This window comes from Nyctibius grandis, chromosome 4 (genome assembly GCF_013368605.1).
Source record: "Nyctibius grandis isolate bNycGra1 chromosome 4, bNycGra1.pri, whole genome shotgun sequence".
Classification (NCBI taxonomy): Eukaryota; Metazoa; Chordata; class Aves; order Nyctibiiformes; family Nyctibiidae; genus Nyctibius; species Nyctibius grandis.
This window is the reverse complement of record NC_090661.1, coordinates 32,665,647-32,682,175: the sequence shown is the minus strand read 5'-3', so window position 1 is coordinate 32,682,175 and position 16,529 is coordinate 32,665,647. Positions and strand designations below refer to the sequence as shown.

The 16,529-nt window shown below is 36.8% G+C and overlaps 1 protein-coding gene across 7 annotated transcripts in view; it reads left to right on the top strand.

Moving 5' to 3' along the window:
• Positions 1-16,529, top strand: part of PCNX1 (pecanex 1) — a 94,534-nt gene that overhangs the window by 61,260 nt on the left and 16,745 nt on the right. For all 7 annotated transcript variants that reach the window (XM_068397476.1, XM_068397474.1, XM_068397471.1 and 4 more), the window contains 13 exons: positions 172-277; positions 2,014-2,106; positions 4,109-4,259; positions 6,240-6,381; positions 7,886-8,063; positions 8,479-8,587; positions 9,192-9,321; positions 10,430-10,488; positions 11,338-11,553; positions 11,982-12,235; positions 13,236-13,466; positions 14,863-14,963; positions 16,321-16,471. In XM_068397476.1, the coding sequence (XP_068253577.1) occupies positions 172-277; positions 2,014-2,106; positions 4,109-4,259; positions 6,240-6,381; positions 7,886-8,063; positions 8,479-8,587; positions 9,192-9,321; positions 10,430-10,488; positions 11,338-11,553; positions 11,982-12,235; positions 13,236-13,466; positions 14,863-14,963; positions 16,321-16,471 (1,921 nt within the window). The remainder of the gene's footprint in view (positions 1-171; positions 278-2,013; positions 2,107-4,108; positions 4,260-6,239; positions 6,382-7,885; positions 8,064-8,478; positions 8,588-9,191; positions 9,322-10,429; positions 10,489-11,337; positions 11,554-11,981; positions 12,236-13,235; positions 13,467-14,862; positions 14,964-16,320; positions 16,472-16,529) is intronic.

Sequence of the window (16,529 nt, the reverse complement as noted above, 5' to 3'; positions counted from 1 at the left end):
TATAAAGTTGAGATCTCATCTTTGTAAATTTGCTCAGCCATGTGAAAGCACTAATACGCTAGGACTATTTTTTCTTGCAGTCAACTTGTGATAGAACTTTTGACTTTGTTATTCTTCTAAAACCACATAGAACAATACATGCTTTTCAGTGGGTTCTTTTTTGTCTTTAAGCTCTTTAGTGCAATCAAAATTTTTTCCTAATTCTGAAGACAAAAACCCTGAGGATCCTCTGTCTGAAGTAAAAGATCCTTTACCTGAAAAGCTTAGAAATTCTGTGGTAAGTAGGCTTTTAAATTTTTTTTTAATTCAATCTAAGCATTTACTTTATGTTGGTTTGTATAGCATCAATCTGGATCTTACTTAGCTCACAACACTTGTTAGTTACCATGGTGTTGATTAGAATGGATATCAGAGCATTTCCTTTAAATCTGCAGATGAACCAATGTACTACACTAAGAGTATAATGCTTATATTGCAACTTAAGTTATTTAAAAGGAGGCATATGAGAGAACTGGAATTCCCTAGTGTGAATTCAGTGAAGTATCATTTGGGATCTTCTTCTAGCTCATATTGATAATAATAAATGATACTTGCTTTTCTGCAGAAGTTAGTAGGAAAGAGTTAATGGTGGCAAAACTATATTAACTCAGTACTTCTAGTAATTGTGAGCAAGAGCTTTGTGCGTGCTGTTCCAGAAGCAGTTAATAAAAATGGTGGAAAGTGTTGTGGTGTTTTTGTGGGGTTTTTTTTTTTTAAAGAGCAGATGTAACTGGTTCCATTTTAGCACATACTTTGAATTTTTAGTACAAATTCACTCTAAATACTTATGAAAGTAGTAATGTTAAAACATTATTCTTTTTCACACAGTGGAACAGTAACTAAAAGACTTAACAAGTTTAGTATGTTTAATTTGTACAAAAGAAGGTTGAACATTTATTTAACCTTGTGTAGAGCTTGGCTGTAAGGGAATGACAGTATAGATGGTTTTCTCCTAGTACAGCAGGCACAAGTGTGACAAGGTGCAGTGTGTGGAAGTTGCAAGTAAATATTTAGAGCAGAGAAACTGCAGTTCTTTTAATGCTTAACAGGAGGAATGACCACAGGAGTGCAAGCTCCTCTTTAGCTCTCGAACTGTTGTTAGTCACCGAGGGGGCGGGGGAGCTGATTACAATATATTCTTTGAAATCTTTCAGTGTTTTTTAAATCAGGGCTTACTGATTTTAAAAAAATAAGTTGTGTCCCAAGAAGTTAAGACCTTGCAGCAATAATTGTTGTGTGTACTTATTTGGCCAATTTTGGAGTAGTTAATCCTTTAATGATTTTCTCGGAAGAAAATATTAGTACTGTGTTTACAGAATGAGAACAGGTCTAAACTTGGAGACTCGGAGTTGTAGTGGCCCTAAGTACGTATTGCCCCCTTGTGACTGAGTGTGGCATTACTAGTTTTGTTATTTTTTGCCCGTTACCCACAGCTTGTCTTCATTTTTTGGGGATAACAGAAAATTCAAACTCATTCCTCAGGGTCATTCCATAGCTATCCTTTACCCTTCTGCAAAGGAGGGGGGAAAAGGGTCGAAGAGCCTAGTTGTTCCACCTGGTCGTTAGCTCTGTCTAGACAGCTGTATTCCACAGTTCTTAATTGCCCCATAGTCTAAGCAATTCTTGGATCATAAATGGGAAATTTGGTTAGCCCTTTCAGCCCTTTTGTCAGTGCTGTAGGGTGGTCCTTATACCCTCTCTCAGTCCAGAATGAGAGAGAGAATATATTGGGTATATTAATTTCTCGTGCACCACTTTGGATACGCATCTTTCCACTTAAATCTTACGGCTAAGAGCATTAGTTCAAACGAGTTATCTTGTGAAATTTCTGATACTTCAATGGAAGTAATTAACACTGGCATAATTTGAAAATCTTTAATCAGTTTCAGTGTTACTGCTGATGGGTATTAAAAGAATCTGAAGAGGACAACCAAAGCTGGTATTTTCTAAAATTGTTTTGTTTTGACTCCCCAGAGCGAACGATTGCAGTCTGACCTGATTGTGTGTATAGTCATTGGTGTACTCTATTTTGCAATTCACGTCAGTACAGTATTTACAGTTTTACAGGTAAGGTGTTACATCGTGTATGCCATTTGTCTTCTATATACAAATCACAGAATGACAGAATCACAGAATGTTAGGGATTGGAAGGGACCTCGAAAGATCATCTAGTCCAATCCGCCTGCCGGAGCAGGATTGCCTAGACCATATCACACAGGAACACGTCCAGGCGGGTTTTGAATGTCTCCAGAGAAGGAGACTCCACAACCTCTCTGGGCAGCCTGTTCCAGTGTTTGGTCACCCTCACCGTAAAGAAGTTTTTCCTCATATTTATGTGGAACCTCCTGTGTTCCAGCTTCCACCCATTGCCCCTTGTCCTGTCAAGGGATGTCACTGAGAAGAGCCTGGCTCCATCCTCATGACACTTGCCCTTTACATATTTATAAACATTAATGAGGTCACCCCTCAGTTTCCTCTTCTCTAAGCTAAAGAGACCCAGCTCCCTCAGCCTCTCCTCTAGTGTGATATGCTTATTCTGATAGTGCGCTGGGTCTCCTGACTAGTTTTAGATGGTCTTTAAATATGTAGTGTGACAAGTACATGACTGAAGATCTTCACATTGCAGTTTTATGTGCTCAAAAACTCTTCTTCCCCTGCTCTTTCCTAGTTTCTTCTTACTTTCTGGATTTTTATTTTAGTCTCTGACACAAAATGCCCTCTTTTGCTTCATCTATCTCAGTTAAATAGTGTCAGGATCATTTTGGAGTAAGAAAAAATGAAACTTTTTTAAAAAAAGAAAAAGTGTAAAAGGTTTGATTCTTAAAGATTGAGGGGCTGAACCTTGACTCAGCAATTGCATGCTAGCGTATCTGTTTGTAGACTGTAGTATAGGGGAGTACCCCTTTAGTGGAATGGTTATTTAAAGGACTTCAAAGAGCCTTTGAGTTTCAAGTTTTTTACTTGTCAGTCTAGCTAATATTACTGCTTCAGATACTTTTAATGTGTATTTATGACTCCTGCTTGATGATGATGACATGGGACCAGATCCTGTGCTTGAATTTGTTTAAGTAAAGGCATTTGCCTGAAGAGTTGCAGTTACTGAATTTTGAATTTTGGTATTCCTGCGATAGAACCATTGGTTAGCTTATGAACAGCCTTATGTCAGGCAAATGAAAGTTTCTTGCATGTATTTTAGAAGGATTTTATCCTCCTGCTGCCTGCAGTTAAAGTAGGAAATTAATTTTAAAAAGCATGTGTGTTTAGGTAGCTTCAGGTTTTCAAATGAAGTGTCCTACTTAAGCAGGTGTACTAGTTTTTTCTAAGGAAAATACCTTTGCTGTTGTATGGCTGGACTTAAGCACTCCTCCCGAATTTTGCTTTCTCCCACGTTTGAGAAACTTGGCTATATGCTGGTCACCAGTTACATAGCTCAACAGGCTTAGGCTTCACAGAATTTCTGAATCAAGAGTTTATAACAAGGTAATACAAACCTAATTTTGCTATAACATATCTAGAAATTTAGAGAAAATTTTAATGTATAGAAAGCGTTACTGTGAAATCCAGTCTTCATACCGTGCTAATATAGTAGTATTTTGTGACTTCTGCGAAGGAGTTCTGTCTTGGTGGGAGGCTTCTTATTCACCTTCTTCTCAAGAGAATATAAGATTAATGATTTGGTTTTCCTTATGCTTATACCTCCTTTTATCCAGCAGATGAAAATGTAAATTGGATTCAGCCTTTAGAGGATAATAGCTTTATAATTTATAAAGTGAGATGAAGAGGGGTCAGAAGCAATGGACTATGAAGGAAGATTGGTGTACTATTTTTACTTTAAAATACTTCTCAACTTAGTGAAAATTTGGTAGAAATAGGTCATTTATTCTCTCACAGGCATTTCTTGTTGTTTGATCTTAAAGTTGGTAGTACAGCTTCTCATGAAGAAATGCATTCCCAACTCCTTACTATTACAGGAGCACCTGCCTGCATGGTGGAAAAGGTATTACATTACTAGTGTATGATTTTGTTTATAAAACACAAACCGTAATTTGTTCAATTCTTCTCTTTTTAGCCTATTTTAAGTTATGTTCTCTATGCATTGGTGGGTATGGTAGGCTTTGTGACCCATTATGTTCTGCCTCAACTCCGAAAGCAACTTCCTTGGCATTGCTTTTCTCACCCGCTGCTGAAAACCAAGGAATACTATCAGTTTGAAGTCCGAAGTAAGTATCATTCATGACACTTGTTTGAACTTGCTGTAGTTGCTGACCAACTTGTGTTACCTATTGATACACTTAATCTCTTTTCTTTATTATTCTCACCACTGGAATATTTAATTACATCTAATCCGGAAATGTCTTAGTTTCTCAGTTCCTCAGGCTTTGATTCCATGACATTTTATGTATCTCTTAACTGATAATGATAATATATTACATGTGCTAACATTATCTTAGAGCAGTTCCATTAAAGCACAGTCTTCAAAATGTTTAGTTGCAAAGTTTGTGCTAATGATTGCCTTAATACTTTTTTTATAAAGGTAGAGTGTGTTTCACTAGGTATTTGTTCAAGATAGTAAGTTTTCAAACGTTTTAGAGGATTAGGTATGGTGAATGCTGTCAGAGATTTCATCTTGGCATGGATTTGATTCTTAATGGTATTGTTGACGTGTTTAACAGCAGAAAGTAGTGCAAGTGGCTTACTAATGGAAAAAACACACTAAGGGACCAGTCTTGCTAGTTGATCTGCATAGGTGCACACTTGCACCTTATGTTAAAGTCTATGTTTCCATGAAATCTTTCCCTGGAGGCTGCAGAATATATGAAGTTAGTTATACTGCTGATCAGTTTTCCAGTATGGATAAATGTAGCGGTAGATTGTGGGGTCTCCACTGTTGGAATATTTTTATTGTTAACAGTAGAGTTAAGAAATTTCTATCAAAAATGGCTTAGAAACAACTGAAGCTATTTTGGTTTTTCTCTTTAGTTAGTTTTCAAGGTAAGACAGTAATGAAAAGAAAGTTAGCATCCTGCTGCTTTCAGGAGCAGGGAATTACCAGAATTGATTTGTAAATTTCCTACCTTTGTAGCAGCTATGCAATGTGTCTGGATTGTGGGCTTTTTTTCAGTGATTGTGTGTAAAGATGGATAAATATGAATAGTAATTGTAATATGATGCCAAACTCTGGAGGAAGACATTAAAAGTGCAATTGTATGCCTTAGATTTTTAATCTATGAAACGAGAGAAGCTACATTTGGTGCCCTTTTTCTGATACCTGACTTCAGTGTTTCCGTATGTAGTAGTGTTTTCAGGAAGGATGAAAGTCATATCCAGTAATGCTCAATATAAATTTGTAACATCTCCCAGTTTGATCGCTGTAACTTAAAGAGAATTTATGCCATGTCAATGACTAGTTGTCCTCATGGCTTCCATTGCAGGAAAGGAACGTCACTTTTTGCTGGGACTCATTTAGGCATATGCAGTCATTCATAGCAAGGAAGAGGGGTGGGCCTTTTTCTAGCCTCTTCCAAGTATACCTTTAACCCTTTATGTATGCAGCAATGTTTAACGTAATTTCTGACAGGCTCTTCCAGCCTATATTTATACTGCCTCGTAAAATAAACTTTCTCATTATCTTCATTTGCATTAATTTGAAACAGAGCAATCCTGTTATGTATTTTGCAGTTATTGTAGAGGTTTAAAGGAAGTTTTTAAGTCTCGGACATTTGTGTTGGCAGGTTAAGTATGCTCTTCTATATTATATAGTCATAAACCAGAAATCTTTCAGTTCGAATATGGTGGGAAAACATCCTTTTGCATGAGATAAAATGCATAATGTCAAACAGCTTCATCAATATCAATGTTGATATTATTGAAGAGGTGGCAACCCAGTTTCTTTCCTGCCATGTGCAGTAAGCAAGTAACTTGCAAACTGTTATATTGTAATACATTTTTGTATAGATGTGTAACAGTGCAAGAACTCTACTGTGGCTACTGACAGTAGCTTAGAAGGAGCTTCTCTTTGTTTTGGTTAGATAAAAATATGAAAGTCCAGTATGAGAATACAGTTAGCGTTTGGCTCCCTGTCAAAGGGTGGTATGGGGGCGTTTTTCATCACAATTTACTTGCATCAAGAATCTTTATTCTGTAGCTGAGTTTGATTTGACAGTGCAATCTGATTTCTTCTTTTTAATATATCTTGATAGATGCTGCACATGTTATGTGGTTTGAGAAACTTCACATTTGGCTCCTTTTTGTAGAGAAGAATGTTATCTATCCACTGATAGTCCTCAATGAGCTTAGTAGCAGCGCTAAGAATATTGCTAGTCCAAAGAAACTGGATACTGAGTAAGTAGAAAAGGCTATCAAGTAATCTGAGTATGTCTGCTGTTGTGGGAAATCAAATAGTTCTGGCCTCAATGGGAAGACAGTCATGTCAGAATGCTGTTGCCTTGAAACTAAGGCAAAGAATAAATAAAGTTTTTCTTTATTTGAAAGCTCTTATAGAACCAAGTCGCCTTGCTGACTCAAGCTGAGTGGAGTATTACAGTGTTAAACTAGGAATCCACACAAAGATAAATCATTGAATTCATAGCATATACTACAAAGATTGCAGGTTGCAGAGTTATCTAGTAGTGTGGTATCAGAATTTCCTTGTTGTTCTTCCCTGTTGAATCCACACAAAGATAAATCATTGAATTCATAGCATATACTACAAAGATTGCAGGTTGCAGAGTTATCTAGTAGTGTGGTATCAGAATTTCCTTGTTGTTCTTCAGAGGCTATAATATGATTATCCGGACTGCAAGTTCAAGATGGTGGCAATAGTTCTGGTATTTTGTCAGAGTAAACTTACAACTTATGTAACGTTCCCTGAGCTGGTGTGCCAGCTTGCAGCCCCTTTGCTGCTTTCTGCTCTTATCAAGGAATTCCCCAGGCCTTCCAGTCCCTAATTATTATCTGTATCCAGATGGAATTGCGCACCGCCTCTTAAATTGAGTCTTAGTTATAATCCCTCGAGCAGTGTCTCTGACTGTCTCAGCAAATGAGAGTTCAGTAATAGGCCCTGCATTTTTTGCCTCCAAGGACAGTGACCAGGTAGCTTTCTTGGATTTGAAGTTCTATTGATTTAGAACAGAAGTGTTGCAGTGAAAATAAACCTTGAAACAAAATGGAATAGGTATTTGGGGGGTGGATGTTGGATTTTTTGGGTGTGGGTTTGGTTTTTTTAAGTTTAATAATCCCTGGATCTAGTAAGTTCTTGCTTTGGGTTCATTACTCTTGTCACTACATTACTTTGGGAGGAATATTGCTGTTACATTACTTTAACGTTATTTTTATAACCCTTTGATCTGTCAGTTACTGTCTCTGAAAAAGAATATCACTGTAAGTTTATCACTGAGTTGTGGTTCCCCCAATTTAAGATAGAGCAGTATAGTCATGCAGGAAATAATGATAATCCAGTGTTCATTAACATCCTCTTGCTGATTAATCTAGATCACTTATAGCATTTTTGCATCTCAATATTCATGACCTAAATTAAAGACCAGGTTTCTGTTCAGAGTACAAGGATATTTCACCTCTTATTTTTTTTTAATTTTTTTTTTTTTTAACAAGACTCTTACAAATAATGCTAATCCTTGAACATTGATTGGCTTGAGAATATTGATAGAAAGACTTGGATAGTAACGTTCTTTTTAAAAAAAAACAACAAACCAAATCACACACCCACCCCGAATCTAAACCTTGAGTTTGAAGAGATTGGCATTGCATGACAGCAACAATTTAGGTGGTCTTTAAACCCCTTTTGGACAGCAGATAAGTAACTGTTTTGTGTGAATTTCTTATACAGGTTGGGTGCTTTAATGATCACAATAGCTGGCTTGAAGTTACTGCGTTCATCATTCAGTAGCCCAACGTGCCAGTATGTCACTGTTATTTTCACAGTGCTCTTCTTTACTTTTGATTACAAAAGTTTTACTGAGACCATGCTGCTAGATCTCTTCTTCATGTCCATACTCTTCAGCAAGGTAACTTTAACTCTATTTCTAGGTGTTTCAGGTCATCCAAAAGGGAAAACAGATAGCCCTAACTGATAGGTAACCTTCCAGATAATCAGTCCTATTGGTACTGTAATCAATATGGTATAAAACAGCTAAAACTTCTCTTTCCTAAAGTATTTATGTTTGCTTGAGAAAGCGTATGTAACTTTCTAAACATTTCATGTGGTCCTGTTAGTAGAACAATGAAGTACATATTATGTTACTTGCTTCATTATTGTGTCCATTTTGTAAGTCTCAAGGCTTCTGGTAGACCAGTAAGAACTCTAGGGTGACCAGTAAATTCCTCAGGATATTTGTGTACTGCAAAGCATGTTGATTCTCAGCCAAATCGCTAAATTTTTCTTCTCTCTTTTTTTTTTTCCTTCTTTTTTTTTCCCTGTAGCTTTGGGAACTCTTTTATAAATTGAGATTTGTATATACCTACATTGCTCCCTGGCAGATCACCTGGGGATCTGCCTTCCATGCTTTTGCCCAGCCCTTTGCTGTGCCACGTATCCTTTGAAAATGCAGACTTTTCCCTGAAGTGGTGTATTTATAACTTCTGAATGTTGCATTATAATGGATTATGTATTATGGGCTAAATCTACTGAATGAACAGGTTTGTCTAGTGCGTATTTATGAATAACTGCACACTTTCTGCCTTGCTACAATGCTATGAATTATATGGTAACAGAGTAGGAATAGAATTCTTACATAAAGGAAACAGAGCAGGAGTTATTTCATTCTGAAAATGATACAGCTTTTCTTCTGACAGTCATTCCCTTTTTCAAGAGTCACTAACTATGGTTTTAGTTCTTGACTTTTGCATTTTAAGCTTCTGTAGACTGGTTTGAATAGGGTGTTGAGTTAGTATTCTCTGTAGAATTTTTAAAAAAGAGAATGACCACCATGTCTAGTGCCAAATTTTCACCCATTTCTGTTTTTAAAACCAAAAATAATCCTCTTATTGCTGGAGATTCTGTAAAGATACTTTGCTGAATAAAATTTCTTAGAGATCCTGTTTTAATTAGTGTTGCTGTCCATTTCAGGTACTATCACAGAAGCTTGAAAAAAAGTAGTTGTTCCTTTGCTTTCCTTAATTCTGTTATCCTACAGATTCTGCGATGTTATTTGTCCAAGCAGCTGTGTCGGCTTTCTTCTCTACTCCACTGAATCCTTTTCTGGGAAGTGCAATATTCATCACTTCATACGCCAGGCCTGTCAAATTCTGGGAGAGAGACTACAAGTAGGTGAAATAAGACCTTTAAAGTTTGTGTCCTTTGTTTTTAATAATGTAACTATGGCTAAATGTGTTGGTTTGGTTTTTTTGTTGGTTTGGGTTTTTTCCTCCAAAGGCTGCTATTTTTTCCCCAGAGAAAACTAGTTTATAACACTGAACGTTTTCAATGAATTTGTTTCTGAAATACTGTAGCAGCTGTTTTTTATACTAGCAACATTTGCTTTAGCTTCTTAAGTAATTTCTGCTTAGAGGTATGCCATCCTGGTAAATTTTTTAAACATAAAAATTACAGTATTGTGAAGCGCAGTTTTAATCAGAAAGTGAATTTATTTACAAAAAAGGTTTTCGAGGGGTAGTTCATAACTGTATTTGACCTACATTCATTATTGCTCATTTCATGGCTAAAACTGGCTAACCTCAATATAAAAATCTTGAAGTCTTTTTTCGTCAAGGTGGGATCAGTAGTAAAAGATTCTTCATGTCAGATTATACCTCCCTGTGTTTTTTTTCTCCAAAGTCCACTATTGTTGATGGAGTATCGGACTGTGGAAATGGTAGATAAACAGCACAGGGCAGGATGAGCAGATAGTTCTGGTATTTATGGAGAATTAATTTTTTATTTCACTGCTTTATTGCTTTTTCCCCTCTAACACTGGAACAGTTTAAATACAATGTTCCAAATCTTATGTTAAAGAGTTAAGGTTGTAATTTCAGCCAATGAAATAATAACTTCCTGAAAACTGCCCTTTCAGTAAAGTCTACTGGAATGTTAGCTGTACTGATTTAATTGCTTTTAAGTTTATTTGTCACATCTAAAGCTTTATGATATCTAAAAAAATATATACACTTATATCTTAAGCTAAAGATTATTCTATGGCTACCTACTGTGGACAAACATTATTAGGTATTGGATCATAATGCTATTATAGGCAGAAAATACTTTTATATATGAGACTGGCAAATTTGCATATGAAATTATTTTAAAATAACTTTTGGAAACTGTTTCATTGGGAATATTTTTTTAACATTTTTTATTCTGTCAGTAGTTTCTTCCCTTAGACTTTGTTACAGTAATAAATTTTCTGTTAAGTATGCTTTATTTTATTATTTTCAGCACAAAGCGTGTGGATCATTCAAATACAAGACTGGCTTCACAGCTTGATCGAAATCCAGGTAGCTTTCCTAGTCTGATTTTGGTGGTGGTTTTTCTTTGCCGGGGGCAGGGAGGATTTGGTGGGTTTTTTTTGTTTTGGGTTTGTTTTTTTTTTTAATGGGGGTTTCTGTGGGTTTTTTGTTGGGTTTTTTTGGGGTTTTTTTGGTGGGGTTGGGTATTTTTGGTGAGTTTTTTTTTTTTCTTTTGGATAGTGGTGGTTTTTTTCAAATGTAAATGGCTTTTATAGGATATTCATAGGATTCGTGATAAATTTGCCCTCTGATCTTCTCCAGCCCTGCCTAACCTTTCTGTTGTTCTGTCTACTGTTTTCTCCCCCATCATCTCGCTGTTGCTTTATTCTTGAGACTCTTAAAAGTTTTTCTTGTTTCTCCCTTACCTTTATGTGTATGTGCTTCTTTGTTTATAATCATAGTATGCATTAAGCTGTTTTGCTTTTTATTCTTAAGTAATTAAAAAAAGCCACATTATTTGAGGGTGTCTCAATGTGATTGATGGTGATGAGACCAGTACAACAGTCATTACTGAGACACTTATGTGCTCACTTGCTTTTGCAGTTTATTATGTGGAATAGATTGATGGGACATGCATGAGTGGAACTGAAGGAATAATTTGGAAAATGGAGGAGTGACTAAGAATGGAAAAAATGTGGTCAAAAATACTAAATGTCACTTAGTGACATTTGGAGTAGTTGTCCCTTAAAAAAAGGGTGGAATGGGGTGTGGAGAATGACCTTGAAACAATGTTGCTGTTAAGAAAAGTGCAGGATTCAAAGTGAAGTGACAATTCACATTCAAGCTTGATGTTTTTCTGCAGATTCAGGTAATAACCCAAATCCACTCTTCCTGCAGGTTCAGATGATAACAACCTGAATTCAATCTTCTATGAACATTTAACCCGTTCCCTTCAGCACAGCCTGTGTGGAGACTTGTTGTTGGGTCGATGGGGAAACTATAGTACTGGGGACTGCTTCATCCTAGCCTCTGACTACCTCAATGCACTAGTACACCTTATAGAGATAGGAAATGGCTTGGTCACCTTCCAGCTGAGGGGGCTTGAATTCAGAGGTGAGCGTGTTGCACTTCCTTGACTGTCTGTACTAAAACTGGACTTCTGCTTTGGAAACTTTTAATTATTTTCAGTTCCATCCTGTACATTAATTGCTTTGAAAATGAACTGCAGGGCCTCTTTATGCCCCTGACGCTTGTGAGGAAAACTAGCTTGCTCTAGCAGAGTTGCTGCTAAGTATCTCTTTCCATTTTAGTGCAGCATGGCTACCATAATTGATTCTTAAAGACACCTAACTAAAATGTGATCCTAGAGTGATAAATTAAGTTACCCAAATCTTTTGTGTTCATTGGCAGATAGTTCACTTGGTGTTACGGAAACATAATTGAAGATTGGTTGGATTTTAAACACTTCTAAACACAAGTCAACATTAAAGCAGTCGTATAAAGTGTTCAACTCTTTCTGCTCTTCTCTATTTTCTCCTAAGGAACTTATTGCCAGCAACGAGAAGTAGAGGCCATCACTGAAGGTGTAGAGGAAGATGAAGGTTTTTGTTGCTGTGAACCAGGCCACCTTCCTCACATGCTTTCCTTTAATGCTGCCTTTGGGCAGCGTTGGCTGGCTTGGGAAGTGCTTGTGACAAAGTATGTTCTGGAGGGTTATAGCATCACTGACAACAGCGCAGCTTCCATGCTCCAAGTCTTTGATCTTCGGAAAATTCTCACCACTTACTATGTGAAGGTATGATTCAGATCAGTACCACCCTTGTGGGGAGGTAGGCTGGATTACATCTGGGAACTGCTTAATATCTTGAACGTCTGATGTCTTTCATATGAAGATCATAGAATGTGATACAAATTATAGATGTATGAACACCTTCATCAAAGGAGGACAGAGTTTGCTGTACTGATGATTACTTGATACTCTGGTGCATGAGGAGGATAATGACCCTGTAGTCTAGAACAGAGAGAGGACACTTTCTATCTGAAGCTGAAGTAGAAACTTGGAAGCTGTTACCCAAATGTAATAGCTGTGTTGTAAATGAAAAGTTAAATAAATAGTGTGTTTCTCTTGGAGAAAGCCAAGCTCGTTCGGTGTTTAAAAGCTCTCCAAACCAGTCTTTGTTTTTTGGGGTGTTTTTTGGTTTTTGTTTTGGTTTGTTTTTTTTTTAAAAAAAAGGTCCTGCAGTTGTAAGAGGACTCTAGGCCTCAGATCCCTTCAGATAATCAGTTTACTAACAGATCTTTCAGAGAGCTGAAAAATTTCAGGTTGAAATATTTCCAAGATACTTATATATACACACACACACACACACACACACAAGTTATTTGTTTGTTTTTTTTTCACCAAACACAACGGTGTTAAACTGTCTTGTCTTTTATTTAGCATTTGAATTATTTAGAAATTTGATATCTAAGCCTCCATGTTAACTAGATAAAAATTCCTATGTGTTTGTTTTTCTGCAAAATTACAGTGAGAGTGCTGTCCTGTCCTTTTTTCCTTTCTTTATTCTTTCAGTGGATGCTTCAGAAATCTTGACAGTCTTTGAAAAATATGCTTGTATACAAACCTGTTTTGTGTTTTCTGTGTGAATTTGTTGCAACTGTGAGCTAAATAAATGCTACTGTATATCAGTTTTGTTCATTACCAGGAAAATAATGCAAATGAGTTGGAACAATTGAGATTGCTGACTTCTTTTTATTGCAATTCTGACTCATATTTTTAACTGCTACTATTTCAGGGAATCATCTATTATGTCACAACATCCCCCAAGCTAGAGGAATGGTTAGCTAATGAGACAATGCAGGAAGGACTGCGGTTGTGCACAGACCGCAATTATGTTGATGTAGACCCAACATTTAACCCCAATATTGATGAGGATTATGACCACCGTCTAGCAGGGATCTCGAGAGAGAGTTTCTGTATGATATATTTGAACTGGATAGAATATTGCTGCTCTCGAAGAGAAAAGGTAAGTATGAACGTGTGAGAAAAGCCATTCACTGTTCTAGAATGCTCTCGGTTTTTTCCCTATTGGTTTGACTTACAGGCTGGTTTAATACTGATTTTTAAAATAAAGATTTATAATTGAAATATTAATTTATAGTTTACCGATTTTGATCGTCCACTCTTGAGATGTGAATTTAAATAAGTTCTGTAAATAGTGTATGATTTAACCTGTTCATTAATGAATTTTCATTTGCCAGCTCAAATGAATCAGTTGATTCTTAGTCAGTCATTTATCTACATACAAAAGGGTATGTTTATAGAATTGATGTTTTGTGCTTAGATGTCAGTGTTTACAAATCAACCCTAACTTAAACCAAAAACCCCAAAACAAAGCAAACCCCCCCCCCCAAAAAAAAAAAATTAGCTCTTGCTACGTTATAAGACTGGTCATACTATACTGTTCCTTTGGACTACTGAAATTGTTGGCTTGTGAAAATGACCATCCCATATTCAACCCTTTTCCTTTCTCCAAATCCTTCAGCCTTTGAAATAGAAACGTTAGTATGTTCATAGAGGAATGCCTTGACTTCTTACCGTTTACAAAAAATCTGTACCTGGTCTAATCGAAGTTGTGTTGCCTTTGAGAATAAGCAGAAATTGATTGAGATTGAAGGGACAGGAATATAATTGAAATTTATGTGTTTAATGAAGAATCCAAGACTTCAGAGTTCAGCTTTACTTTGGAGGTGAAAGATTAATTAGAAGTGCATTTTAACGGGTGTAAGACTTAAAGTGTTCCGCAGTCAAATGACAAGCAACAGCCGAAGCAAATTGTTTCCCTCCAAGTCACGATCTTGTGAAATATTCTGTGTAGGTATTGAAAATCAGGTTTAATCACTTAAATGAATGGTACTATTATGTAGGGCATTATATACCCTATACAGCTACTACTGACTTTGAGCTGAGGGCAAGTTTCCCTAGAATAAAGCTGTAGTAGGGAAGTTCTCAGTTAATTCAGAATTATATACTCCTAACCAGTAAGTCAGAATCCACTTTATTCACTAAAAATATTTTTGTCTTCACCCCATAATTTTGCTAATCAACAGTTTGCATACAAGACACGCAGTATCCATGGGGAATGTTGCATGCAACCGTTCAGCTTACAGTTTGTCTTACTTCAAATATAGTATGTGTGTGTCTGCCTTTACAAGTACTCTACATACTTGCAAAACTCTTAAAAAAGAATCCCTATTGGAAGTCTGAGCAACAGTAACTGGTGTGGTAGGTACATATGCACACTTGAGTTTGTATACCTTTGTATGTGTTTGGGTCTTTTTACTCCTTCTAGCAGAACATTTTTCCATGACGTTCTTTACTCCATTCACCTGACTATTCCTTTTTTCTTTTGTTACTACAAGCCACTGGATTCAAGTAAAGACTCGCCCCTGGTAACATTGTGTTATGGACTGTGTGTTCTAGGGCGGAGAGCATTGGGAACAGCTTCACATCATATGTCTAGGTAACAAAATATTGTTGTAAGCATCCCTTCCTCAAAATCTCTCAGGGTTCCTAGGCTAGGTGTTAGATGAGTACTCCTTCATAAAAGGAACAGATATTTAATGTTATCTTTCCTTAAACTGGACAGATATGCTATGTAACCCGTCTTCGTTATAACAGCCAGTGAAACGTAACCAAAGAACAGCAAATGAGGGTGAACTTGAATTTGAGCTTTTTGTTTTATCGAACTAATGCAAGGTGAGAATTCTGGTGTGGGTAAGCACCAGTGATAACTGATGAAAAAACCAAGAACTGGTTGAATTCTAAAAGTAAGCTCCATTTCCTGCTCCAAGTATGTGCCCTATATGGAAATAGGGGGAAGAAGAAGAGGACAGCTTAAAATGAAGGACAGACATGTCTTGATAGAAGTTAGATCAGACTGTTGTGATGTTTCACAGTTTAGCTGGCTCTGTGGCAAGCAGTTGTGTTTTGTACAAATCTCTTTCAGCTCAACTCTGTCATCATATGGCAACCTCTTTCTTGCAGACTGACAGCCTCAACTTACTTTAGAAAGCCAGTGTAGAATCATAAAATCATAGAATCGTTCTGGTTGGAAAGGACCTTTAAGATCATCAAGTCCAACTGTTAACCTAGCACTGCTGAGTCCACCACTACATGTAGATGTATGTTTCAGGAAATCACAAGGTGATGGTTTAAAAAGAAAATAAAAAGAGGTATAATCAGATGTGGAAACTATTGGTCAGCTGGGTGCTGACTGTAAAACCTGTTTTACTTCATTTTCACGGCAACTGTTGAGTAATTCTTTGAAGTACCAGACAATTGCTCCCTGAAGGTCTTGCAGATACGCAGTCGCAAGAGTGATCAGAGCATATTTGATTTTTCACTCTTAAGTTAGCTTAGTAAAAGGAAATGATGCCTTTAAGCATGAGGAAGTTGTCAAGATTTTTATTCTGTACTAAAGCATTCACAACTGAAGCTACATGTCCTCCTTAACTGGTCCATTGTGGTGTTATATTCGCTGAACAATTTTCTTTTTAAAAATCTTCAGAATAAAGTCAGGCATTCCTCACAGTGTTCCTGTTCACTTTAGTCCATGTAAATAGTCTGTTGCACGTGTGGTTTATTGATTACCTGTTCAGCGCACATAGACATTTAGTCGAAGCTTTGCTTACACACAAATCCTTACTCATATGTTCTCTTCTCCAAGTCTTAGCCTGTAACTTATCTTTGTGGAGAGGAATTGTGTGCCTTTCTGTACAGCTCAGTATTTTCTGCTCTTGTCAGTGGTGATAATTGTGGATACATTTGTATTTCTGTTAATAGTTGGGCTGTTTTCTCCATTTTTTTTCCATCAACAGTAATCTGGAATCCTTCTTGTACGGCCTGCATGCCCTGTTTAAGGGTGACTTCCGTATATCTTCAATTAGAGATGAGTGGATCTTTGCTGACATGGAATTGCTGAGGAAAGTAGTGGTTCCTGGAATACGGATGTCACTTAAGCTACATCAGGTGAGAGATTACACAGGAGGATGTGTCTAGTTCTTCTTATTTCTTTGTGTTCGTTCTC